This window comes from Hemicordylus capensis, chromosome 3 (assembly GCF_027244095.1).
Source record: "Hemicordylus capensis ecotype Gifberg chromosome 3, rHemCap1.1.pri, whole genome shotgun sequence".
In the NCBI taxonomy this organism is placed as follows: domain Eukaryota; kingdom Metazoa; phylum Chordata; class Lepidosauria; order Squamata; family Cordylidae; genus Hemicordylus; species Hemicordylus capensis.
Window position 1 is genome coordinate 225845753 of NC_069659.1, and position 12564 is coordinate 225858316.

General features: G+C 46.5%; 1 protein-coding gene across 1 annotated transcript in view; it reads right to left on the reverse strand.

The window, feature by feature from the left end:
- Positions 1-11007, reverse strand: part of TMEM26 (transmembrane protein 26) — a 44804-nt gene extending 33797 nt beyond the window's left edge. Inside the window, exon 1 of the mRNA XM_053311337.1 lies at positions 10627-11007. Coding sequence (XP_053167312.1) covers positions 10627-10817 — 191 coding nt within the window. The 5' untranslated portion in view covers positions 10818-11007. The remainder of the gene's footprint in view (positions 1-10626) is intronic.
- Positions 11008-12564: the final 1557 nt, after the last annotated feature.

Sequence of the window (12564 nt, forward strand, 5' to 3'; positions counted from 1 at the left end):
GGAGGGCTCCAAGTGTGCAGGGAAGGGAAAAGAAAAGAAAAGAAAAACTGACGGGAGAAGCTTCAGCTACTTTGTCCCATGATCCAGCAGGGAAGAGGGCAGATCTCTGGGTTGCAACCACACAGCCCGGCCAAAGGAGCATGTGGCAAGCAAAGTGCAGCACTCCCCGTGTTAAAGTATCTACATGCTTTCAATGACAAAACTATCCTAACATCCCCTTTCTTTAAAAAACAACAACACAAAAAACCCCATGTTGACCACTTATTGTATCCTTATATGCATAGATTTTCTCTCCAGCCACTCAATAAGGAAGCAATCAAATCTGCCTCCATCTGATTGCTGAGATATAAAGCAGGTGCACAAGCTGAGCAACAATTGTGTGCCTGGGGGTGGGGGAAGCATTTTAGCTAGAGACACCACACTGGCTACCTTCCCTTTAGGATTTCCGCATACGAAACATTCTTCCAGCTGGCCTGTCACTGATGCTGATCTGATGAAGCTGTCTTTAGCCAACTGAGATTCAGGATTTTGGCTCATGCTGTCTCTTCAAAAGAAGGCGCCTAGAGAAAACATTCTTGGCTGGCCCCACTACATTCTTTCCTCTCAGCGTGCATTGTTAAAAAAAACTCATACATCACCATCTCTCCAGCCTTTTTTAATAAAGTAGTAATAAGAAATGAAGGCATTTATCTTTATTCATAACCAGCAAAAGGCCTGTCATTAGGATGCTCAGGGAGGTGCAGAGAGAGGGCCCATATGTTGCAGAGGTATAGGATTACGGCAAATACCTCCCACCCACCCCCCAAGGAGTCCCTCTTAATGGCAGATGGATCACCTAGTGCTGAGGGCATGATCAGGTTTTGTGCCCAGTGTCCCTAAATGAAGCATTTTGCTTTTTGCCAGGAGAGGGTCTGGAAAAGATAAAAGAAGAAACTTGTACAGAAGATTCACAGAAGTTTATACAGAAACTTATACAAAAGATTAAAGGGTGTATTTAGAAATACTGGTGGAGTCATGGTTACACCTGTCCCCTGCCTGTGCTAAGCTCAGTTTTTCAGACAAAGCAGGTTTTACCCCTTTGTGGGCCACAGAACTTAAAGGTAGCCTTTGAGTAATTATTATTATTTACTTAAAATATTTGTATCCTGCTCCTCCAGTGTAATACAGTAATGCTTGGGATGGCTCACAAAAATAATTGTGTATCAGGCCTGTTCCTCTCTTCATAGCAATGCCCGAGTTCTATTTCTTGATTTCTTAATTACATCAGAATGTGGTGCTAACATGTGACATAGAGAGAGAGAGAGAGAGAGAGAGAGAGAGAGAGAGAGAGAGAGAGAGAGAGAGAGCACGCAATACACTATATCTGCCTTTGTATGCAGTCCGGAAATCGCAAGTGGTGCAAAATGTGGCAGCCAGGTTGGTCTCTGGGTCATCTCAAAGAGACCACATTACACTTATATTAAAAGAACTACACTGGCTACCAGTAGGTGTGTGCACAGAACCGTCTGGCCCGGTTCGGTTCGAGGCCGGACCGGTCTCAAACGGAACTAGGCCAGTTCGGTCTGGCCCCCATCGAAACCCCCCCTCGGTCCAGTCCGGCACAGGTCCGCTAATTTTTTTTAAAAGTAAAAGTAAAAGTAACTACCTATAGCCCCTTCAGGGGGCTTGCTGTAGCCGTGGAGTGTGTGTGTGTTTCCGCAAGGGTTCCTTCTCCCCCTGCCGGATTCCCTCATCACCGCCACGGTCAGGTAAAGGTAGTCTTTTTGGCCCTTTCGGGCCTCTGAAAAGCAAGAGGCAGCCATTTTGGCTGCTGCCACACATGAGGGCATTTGAGCATGCGTGGCAGCGGTCAAAATGGCCACCACTCACTTTACAGAGGCCCGAAAGAGCCAAAAAGACTACCTTTACCCAGCCGCGGTGGTGATGAGGGAGGCTGGCAGGGGGAGAGGGAACCCTCACGCCCCACCCCCCACCCCCGGTGGCTACAGCAAGCCCCCCGAAGGGGCTACAGGTAGTTATTTTTACTTTTACTTTTTTTAAAAAAAAATTGCGGACCTGCTGGACTGGCGGTTTGGTTCCAGTCCAGATGGAACCAGGGGGGTGGGTTTCGGTTCGATCACGAACCCCCGTACCGTACCGTCAGACCGGTTCCGCACATCCCTAGCGGTATGTTTCCGGTATGTTTCCAGGCAAAATACAAAGTTGACAGGGACACATACAGACAACAATAACAAACTGGATGATCTCATAAGCTTGCTTTCCTGAAGGAAAGTAGGCTAAAAAACATAACAGGCAGATCTAGATAAATTCTGAAAGATGATGAGATACACTGCCACACAGCTACATCATTAGTTAATTTGTATATATAAAGTTGAACTGAGCACTTGTCTGCGATGAAGTTCAGCTGTACTGACCACAATCTACTGCACAGTTACCAAATACTAATTTCCGTTGAAAACAATAGGATTTATGTAGTTTTCTGTGTACTGGATTACAGTCCTTGGCTTAAACGTCGCTTGCTCAAATAAATTGGTTGCTGTATTGGTTGCTATTGGTTTGCAATTTGCCAAGCAGAATGGAGTAATGAGATGTGACCAAAAATAAATGATCAAATAAAAGGACTCAATGCAATGTGTCAAAAAATACAGATTCAGATTGGTTGATGATGGGCAGGCAATTTGATCTTTGATTTGATTTGATATGATCTCACATCAACATTTGCAAGGAAAACAGGCCAGTGAAAAAGGTCAGATTACAGGGTGTTCAAACATGAGTTTGTGCACTGGCCAAAGAATCTGAAAAAGTGAATGCCACTTGTGACCAAAAAACCCCATCCTATTTTCAACTCTAGTCCAATTGTTTTCTAAACTTCTACCCACAGACAGCATTTTCCACATCATCTTGTCTGACAAAGAACCCCTGAGAACTGCCATGGAACCTCAGTCTGCATATTGTAGAGGATTCTGGGAAATGTTCTACCAGGGCCTCACCAGTGCCTCGCATGAGCTGAAGTGTATTGCAGAATACAGTGTATCAAGAATACACCCAACACTTTCCTTCAGCTTCACTATCTACTATCTACAGATAGCAGATCTGTATTTCCACCCAACTGTGGAGTTCATAACTTCAGGGGAGGGAAGAGGATTTGGAGTGGGGAAAGGGCAAGGGAGGGGAAAAGATAAATCCTACCACCCAGGCCACCACTTCCCCAATCATCAAAGTAGTCACACGGGGCTGTTAATTAGTAAAAACAAAAATGTAGAATACTCAAATAGCAGATGTTCAAGATCCCATATAAATTGACCCTTAGTTTACAGAATTAGGGTGATCAGATGCAAAGGAGAATTAGGCTCTTATAACTTTAATGGAAAGGGGGGGGATCAGGGACAGTATGAAGGGCCTTATTATATCTGCCCAAGATACTTAGCCCTGCACAGCTTGACAGAATGTAGGTGGAAAGAATACTTGTATTATGGGAAGAGTATGGGAATGGGGATATGAAATGCAGTCTTCAGCTAAAGAGCTGACACACCAGTTTTTTGAATAGGGTGACCAGATGCAATGAAGAACATGGTTCTAATACCTTTAATTGAGGGACTAAGCAACTGCACCTTTTCACATCACTGCACACCACACTGAACTTGCAGAAAGTCCTTCCTCTTCACTACTGTTAAAGGTACAGAACAGAAAGCATTTAATCCTTTGGATGTGGCTGCATGATCTCTGCAAATCAAGGCTCTAATTTCTGGATCTTGGCTTTCTCTCCCGGTCAAAAAGTCCCCTGTATTAGGGCTGCAATCCTCTTCTAGCAAGGTCCTGGTATCCTCCTTCTCCTCTGGAAAGTCCCTGGATCCAGTGGCTTGTGTTCCTCTTCTCCTTCCCTGATTCTGGTCTAGGACTGCCAATTTTCTTAAACAAACAAAAAATCTGGGGTCTGGGTGGGACCTAAGGAAGAACCTAGAATGGGTTTGGGGTACAGTGCAGATGTGGACTTGGGTTGTCTCCAAAGCAAAAAAAATATCTCTGGTCAATTAGCAGGCTTATGCCACTCTCAGGAAAAAACATCTTCCTTATGCCCTTGCAGAGCTGGCTGCTTCTTGGCCAGTAGGCTTGGAATGGCTACAAGCATGCCGCAAATGGAAAGCAAATCATAAAGTGCATGCAGAGTGCATTAATCCCTATATTGGGCAGCAGCGATATCGGAAGATGCTGAAAGGCACCATCTCATATTGTGCAGGTGATGGCACTGGTAACCCCCCCCCCCCGTATTCTACCAAAGACAACCACAGGGCTCTGTGGTCACCAGGAGATGACACTGACTCAACGGCACACTTTACTTTAAAGCAGACAAGCTATTGGGGAAGCCCTGTTCCTCCTCTGATGTTCTTGGTCGCTCTATGGGTGGGGGGGGGGCAGAGAGAGAGTATTATGGGAGTCCCCCATGAATTAAAGGTAAGTCACATCCACCCCATAGTTCTTGCCTGCAGGATGTCACATTTCCCCAATTCCCTCTATGTGTCTAGCACAGGAGAAATGAGAATCTCACCCGGACTTGCATTATCCAATACCATGGGAGAAGCTTCACCTTAAATCCCCTTAAACTCAGTGTGTGTATCAGACCCAGAGGCTCGTAATACCTCAGGAAGTCTCAGCTCTTTGTTGGATCAGCAGCTGTCAAACTGACCCCTGTGTCTTACCTCTAACTGGAGGTAAAGACTCTCCCGCCTCCAGATGCTCTTCCCGGAGGGATGCTTAAAAGTTGTCTGTTTTTTTACCTGCATTGTCAGCTGTTCTTAACATCGCCAGCTGAACCAGAACTTGAAAAATCTCTCTTTGTAAGTACATCTGTTAGACTCTTTAAACATGCTAGGAGATAGCAATATTCTTTGTTTCTTGTACCTGCTTTCTTCCTCATTCAACCCAATCCCCATTTTTTCTGTAGTTTAACAAACATGTTATAAAGGAAACCTAACTCTGAGTGAGTGTGGGGTTTTTTGGTTGTTCTGGGAGCAATCATTCTCTCATGTGCCTGCCTGCTGCCATTACAGGAGGCTGTCCCATGGGAACATGGGCCACCCATGCCCTCCCTACACCACTGGGCCCGAAACAAGGTGGTGGTGGGGGGATTGTCCTGTCTCCCCTCTCTAAAAGACATCCCCTTGTCCTTACCCCTCCCTACAGGTTTATCCCTTTTTGTGCCCTGAATCTTGTTAAGAGTCTGCACTTGGCTTACATTGCTGGCTCATGGATGGCTTCCCAAGTTAAGCCTTCAGAGGTGGGGCCGCTCCATCACAGCCACTTCTCACCTGTCCTTGAATTGTGCACAGAATCAGGGCTCAGGAACTCAGAAGTGGGCAAATAGATCTGCCTGTTCTATCAGACAAGATACATGTCTTGCCATTTCAACACAGCAGCACAGTAATGATTTCTGAAGATACACCCAAGTAATAGGACACTATTTTCATTTTTGGGGAGTGAAATCAGAGAGGCAAGCTGTCAGCCCATGACATGACACACGCATATCTGGCAAACAAAGGACATGTTTCACTATAGTTTGAGAAAACAGAATTAATCTGTTTATATTTGTTAGGTTTTCTTGTTAACCATGAAAGATAAGAACTCAATTTAATAAACTTGTCTTGCTTGGTTAGATTAACAATCTTGAGCCTTTTCAGATGTGGAAACCACCTTTAATCTTATACTGCAACAGAAGACTTCTTTAAAAAAAATCATTTTGTATTGTATGTGTGTCTTTCTCATCGTGCCTGTTTTTCTCTTTCGCAGTGGACTTGCTCATACATTTATATTCGCCATCTGATGATTCATACATCAAGTGTGGACTTTGGTTTTGTGAATGAGCTCTCACATATCAGAAAACACATCACCTCGCCTCAGGATACAACGGAGATTTTTAGCTTAGTAAGTTCACATATTTAGTTGTGAATTGTCATAAACTGATAAGAAATCAAGCGACACAGACACGTGCGAAATGCCCACCTCCATAACCCCATTCAGACATTAAGGCCATTCACACAACTGTTACTAGGGTGGGGAGGGAGGTGGGAGAAGGCAGAGTCAATCCTGCTGTACCCCCAGATGATCAATCGTCTTCTGTGCAGTGCGCAACTCACACACTCACATGATTCGTGCTGCTCTGAACAGCGTGGACCTCTGGAAGCCAGGAAAATGAAGCCCAGATTCCAGATACAGGGAAACCTTGTTATCCACTGATTCATTATCCACGGATTTGAGTATCTGTGGTTGGGAAAAAGACACTTGACACCAGCATATGCGTGGGAGGGGGAACGTAGACCTCATGTATGCATGGGTTGGGGTGGCCGGTATTTACTGTGGAGGTCATTTCTGGCCATCATTTTGTTTCTCAGAGCCTAAAACTGACTCTGTTTTTTAAAAATTGTGATTTCTGGTTGATCTGTGGGCAATCTGGGGCACAGCATGACTTGGGGGTGCAGCAAAGCATGGTGAAGAACTCCCTCCTGTGCCCCCCCACAATTTGGCTGATTTTTGGCAATTTCCCCGACAACCAAGAATCTAACCCCCACAATCCCATAGCCCCCAATGAGTCAATACATATCTGCGATTGCACCCCTCATGAATGTCTAGGTCCTCCTTTATCCCTAAAGGAGCATGGTGCAATGAGGAATTTCCCCTCAAGACAGGCACTCTATGCACCCAGCTCTGTGTCTGCGTGGACTGCCTGCAGACCAAGCCCACACACACATACACAACCCCAGACATGGGTAAAAGGGCATGCTCACATCCTTTTATCCAGGCAGAAGCCTAGGGGAAGTTACCGGGCTACCCAGAAAGGCAGCACCAGAATCAGCCTTAAATCTAGCACTTCACATGAGCAACCCTACCCATGTAGGGCTACCCAAGCCTGGGTAGGGCTGCTTGTGTGAACAGCCTCCTTATGTTGTAAGTGCATTCACATGTCTGTGCACACATAAAGTGTTGGTGTGAATGACTGTAGCCCTATCCAGATGTTATTTCTGACGTACAGCCATTCCAAAGCATGCCAGAGGTCCCACCCCATAGCATCACTCACTCCCCCACCACTCTCTTCATGGTTAGGGCAGCATTCCTCTGAAGAGGCAAACACTGTTAACCATGATGGTGGGTGTTTCTATGATCTGCAAGTTCAGGAACCTGAGTCTGACGACCACAGAAACGCCTGCCATAACGGTCAGGGCATTTGTTAGGATGGTGTTCATCTGAACATCATCCTAACCATGAAGAGTGTAAGTGGGTGGTGGTGAATGACATGCCAGGGCAGGACTTTAAGCGACCTTTGGGATGGCTGTATAGCTTTCTTGAAATATCATCTGACTAGAGCCCTCATCATTTTAAAGGTAAGCCTGGGTACAGTGCCCCTTAAATGCAGGATACAGATAGGAAGTGCACTGCTGAATGTGTGTTCAACATAACATGTAAATAATTGCACATAAGTACAAATCTGAACATGCATTCCCAGTCTCCATAGTGTACACGTATTGCACATAATGTGTGAATAGGGCTTCTGTCTTTCTCTTTCCCCTCCTGTCTCTTTTTCTCTCTTCCCTGTCACCCATCCTATCTTTTTCTGTGGCGAAATCTAATTTAGGTCAGGGCACAATCTAGTTGTAAGTCATCACCCCAATAAAAACCAATGACGTTAGAGAAGAGCTAAAGACCCACAAAACCAGGAGCGGATTCAGCTTTTTGCTGCCCATAGGCAGCCAAGATTTGCCACGGGGTGGGGGGGAGGGGGCAGTTAATTTTTTTAGAAAACTTTTAACAACTGCCACTGCACAGCTATGGCACAGCAGGGACAGTGGCGAGAGCTCCTAGTAGGTACCCACCTCCCGAATCCTGTCGGGCCAGGTGCAGTTGCTGCTGGGCGTGGGCAGCAGAGACGGTGGCGAGAGACCTCCTCCCAAATGAGAGAGGTTGGGCTGATTTCAGCCCTCTGCGCATGCCTGTGTGCATGCAGAGGGCTGAAATTGGCTCAACCTCTCTCATTTGGGTGGAAGGTGGGCCCGAGCAAGGATGTCTTTCGCCACCATCTCTGCCGCTGTCTAGGCAGGCAGCACCCTGTGCCTGGCAGGATTTGAGAGGCGGGCGGAGTAGGAGTAGTGATGTGCACTAGGAGTAGTGATGTGCACAGACCAGTCCGGAGGCCATTCTAAAGGCCTCCGGACCAGTCCGGACATGGGGTGGTTCGGTGGTTCGATGCCGGGGGGGTTTCCTTTAAGGGTGGGGGGAGGGTGTACTTACCCCTCCTGCCGCTTTTCTGCTGCTGGCGTGCGTATTTTAGTAAGCATTTGGGGCGGCAGGGTACCTCCCTGCCGCCCCTTCCCCCGGTCGTCAGCAAAAGGCTTCAGAAAGCCTTTTGCGCGTGCACACGTCACATGCACACATCACATCTCCGTGACATGCACATGCGTGTGACGTGGAGATGTGATGCGCACATGCGACGTGCACATGCACAAAAGGCTTTCTGAAGCCTTTTGCTGACGACCGGGGGAAGGGGCGGCAGGGAGGTACCCTGCCGCCCCAAATGCTTACTAAAATACGTGCGCTGGCGGGGGAAAGCGGCAGGAGGAGTAAGTACACCCTCCCTCCGCCCTTAAAGGAACCCCCAACCCAGTGCCGGACCGCAGCTCTGCGGTTCTGTGCACATCCCTAACTAGAAGCTCTCACCACTCACCATGCAGTGGCAGTTTTAAAAGTTTTTTTAAAGTTTTTTTTAAAAAAAGATTTAACTTGCCGCTCCTCCAGGATTTGCCGCCTTAAGCAATTGCCTCTGTTGCCTCTGTGGTAATCCGTCTTTACACAAAAGTCAACACAGGAAGGCATAACGAGCACTGCAAAGTTCAACATGAACTAGATCAAAGCAACTGCTTTGGCTGATTCATTCTTTAAAAAAAAAAAGTGAGATGTTGGAAATACAGTCATCATTTGTGTGTGGGATCTCTCCAGTCATTGTAGGAAGCTAGCTTTTAGGGAACTCCCCCCTGCACTTACTTAAGAGTCCGCCCCCTCCCCAAAACTGTATGTGTACCCCCCCACCAAAAAACTAGGGCCATCAAGCATGTTAAAATGGTTAATTATCTTGCTTTTCACCATTTGACTCAGGGTTGACTCAGCCTTCCATCCTTCTGAGGTCGGTAAAATGAGTACCCAGAATGTTGCGGGCAATATGCTAAATCATTGTAAACCGCTTAGAGAGCTCCGGCTATAGAGCGGTATATAAATGTAAGTGCTATTGCTATTGCTATTTCACTGATTATTAAACGGATTACAGGGTTACAGTACATAAAGCAGTACTTTAGGACATTTTTTAAAGCATGTAACATTATTTTGTGACCACAACCCTAAACATTTTTTCTCAGGAGTAAGGGCCTCTGATTTCCCATGTATGTTTGCATAGGACTGCATTCTGACACTGTCAGATCATTTATGGCTTTGAAAACTGCCCTCCATGGATTGTCTGAATTAAGAAATGAACTGAAGTGGTTCGGTTCTGTTGTAATGGATCTTTTATAGGACTCCAGCAGAAAATCTGCACTAAACAAATCAACCAGGTGTGACTCAGTTAATTCACTTGTGTTTCTAAAATGAATGAAGTTTCTCACGTGCAAGTCCATGCCAATCAGAAAATGGAAGATGCACAGAACGTTGGGGAGGCAATTTGCATGTATCTGTACTCTGCTGACTATACAATTTTTTCCTGTTGGCTCTCACTGGTCATTGTTGCAGCCAAACACAGTGTCATAAATGAGAAATAAAGTCCCAGGGAAACCGTAGATAAATACTAGTCATCAGTCACAGAAGGAGGAGGAAGGATATTCTGGCACCAGTCTAATTTATGAAATTCTACCATCCCAGTGTGTGGCCAAAAGACTGTCCCTCCCACTCATTTACTGTCTCTCTGTTTTAAATGGCTTTTAAATGAACTCTGTACATGTTTTGATTGTTGTTGTTTTAATTTTTGGCTACTTTTGCTTGTTTGTGAACTGCCTTGAAACTTTTGTAGTAGGTGGCATACAAATGTACTAATTGATTGATTGATTGAAAGAGCTGATAACTTGTTGCTCAAATTAAGCCGCACTTTCTGTCACTGTTGCCTTTTTACTTCAGGAGGTGCCCCTTTATCTGAACACAGAGAACACAAAACGTCCGGGATGCCCCGTCTTCCTAAGCACCCGTTTCACCGCTCAGCGCTGACATTCCCGCACTTTTGACAACATTTGAGTTTTAATGTCGACTACAGCAAAGCTACCAGCAGAAAGGGGGACTGGGCAGTCATGTATTCATTCATCTAGTCTCCCAAGCGAGCTTTAAGGGGGGAACTGTCCTGTCCCAAGACCAAGCGTTTGACTTGAAAAGGAAGGAAGGAAGGAAGGATCACTCGTCTATAAATGTGGAATTAGACTACCGCCGTGGAACTGGACCGTCTCTGAAGCAAAGAGGGAAGAATCTGCAAACGCGCCACAAAGAAAGAGCCATCGAGGCGGCGAGCTCCAACAAGAAGAGCCCGGCTCAAAGTGCTGTTAGGGAGCAGATGTAAAGAGCCACCCACCGAGAGGGAGAGATTGATGGGGAGAGAGATGCAATGCTCACCATTTGTAGCCTCTGCCTTGCTTAAACTTGAGCGTGAGCGCTGTTTCCAAGCAGAGGAGGAGATTAAGCAGCGCCAGCAGCCAATATCTGGGTTCCTTCTTCACTTTCGTCACCCTCCAGACCCCAAGCACGGAGTGCGAGAAAAAGAGCAGCCGAGTCCCCAGGGCGGCGAGCAGCACCAGCAGTTCCATCCTGACTTGACCTCTCCCGCACCTAGTCTTGCCTCTCTCCCAGACCCTGCCCGTGCCTATGAGCAGCAAAGGGGAGAGACCGCTATCTGCGTGTGCAGGACACACCAGCGGACCTTTCCTCCTGCTCCATCTCCACAAAGGGGCCCATTATAACACAAAGAAACGGCCTCGTCCCGCCCCCAGACTTCCTGAGAACTCCGGGAGAGAGGAAATTCAAAACCAGACTGCCAAAGGACGAGAGGGGTTTCAACGGCACCAGGAGGACCCTGCCTGGCCTGCACTGGGCTGGCCGAATTCACAGTCATCCCCTGAACACAGCGGCAGCAACAATGCTATGTTTGCCGCTGACTCCCTTTCAGTGGCCAAGAAATCACACTTTGCCATTTGCTGCCTGAGTTAGCCGGAGAGGTGAGTTTGTTAGAACAACGGCTAATTGGATTCTCTCTGGACTTGCTACTCAAGTAGCCAGAGAGGTTCTTACTTTATTCCCTTGCTCCTTACCCCATATACCTCAGTCATATAAAATTTAATGGATGGCCCTAACGAAAGACATCACCACAGTTCCGGAAAGTTCTTTATTGTGCCGATCCTTTTTTTGCCACACATAAATTATCTCCATATGCACAGCCACATTCTTTTTCAAGATCTGTTAATGGACTGGTGGTTTGCATGAACACCAGCCACAATACATGAGCAGGATGGAGTCTTACCAAGAGCATGCCTACCCTGACGTCCCTGCAAGACACCCTTCCTGGGCATCCTTTAATTCTTCATCTGAATTGCTCCTCTACACATGCTCCAACAGGAGTGCATATAGAGGGGTGATTGAGACGAACACCCTCTTCACACAATTAAAAGATGCTCCAACAGTGCATCGGGATTCCTGCAATGACATTAGGGCAGGCACACTCTCAGCATGACCTCATCCAGTGCTCGCATTCCAGTCCTGTGTGAGTGAGGCCACATCCCTTCAGGGGGTTTTGCTCACCCCCTTTCTCTTAAATAGAGCGACTGTGCTAGACTGCTGATCCTGGACAAGATGGGTCTTTCCAGATGGTAATATTTCCCATCTGTTTTGCTGATTTCTATGGGGAATGCAGCTGGAGGTTGAGACGACTTAGAACCCCTCCCTGAATTTTTGACCATGATTAGCTCTCCAAGTCATGAAAAAGAGTATATTTCAATGCTACTTTTTTCTAACGTTAGTATGCAGTGCAAACTTTTGTGTGAGAAGGAAAAGGTGTGGGTGGCCAAGTGGTGACATATAAGAGGGTTGGCTCCCAATATTATGCCCTGTATGCTTTTTCACCTGCACACCTCACACTTTCCCATCAGGCCAGTTAATCTGTATTATCATCTTTTGCTCCCTTAAAAAAAAAAAAAATATTGATGTTCCTTATGTTCTCATTTAGCTTCAGAGAAAGCAGCTTTCTTGTCTCCTCTCACTTAGTCCTCCCTCCCTCTCTCTCCCACCCACCCATCCCTCTTTCCTTGTTGCTGTTGCTCTTGACACAATGTTGCCAAGAACTAGGCAATGGCAGCTTTAAAAGTAGCTGACCGACCACCTAGGGTTCTGAGCAATAAGCGTGGGGGGGGGAGGGGCATTCAAGATGTATCATTGTGATACAAGCTTAACAGTGGACAAAAACATTTTAAAAAATTACAGCATCCCATCCAAACGTTGCACATGAGGTAGGGGCGCTTTTGCAGAAGATTTTTTCAAGGCTCGGATTAGGAGCTTCCCATC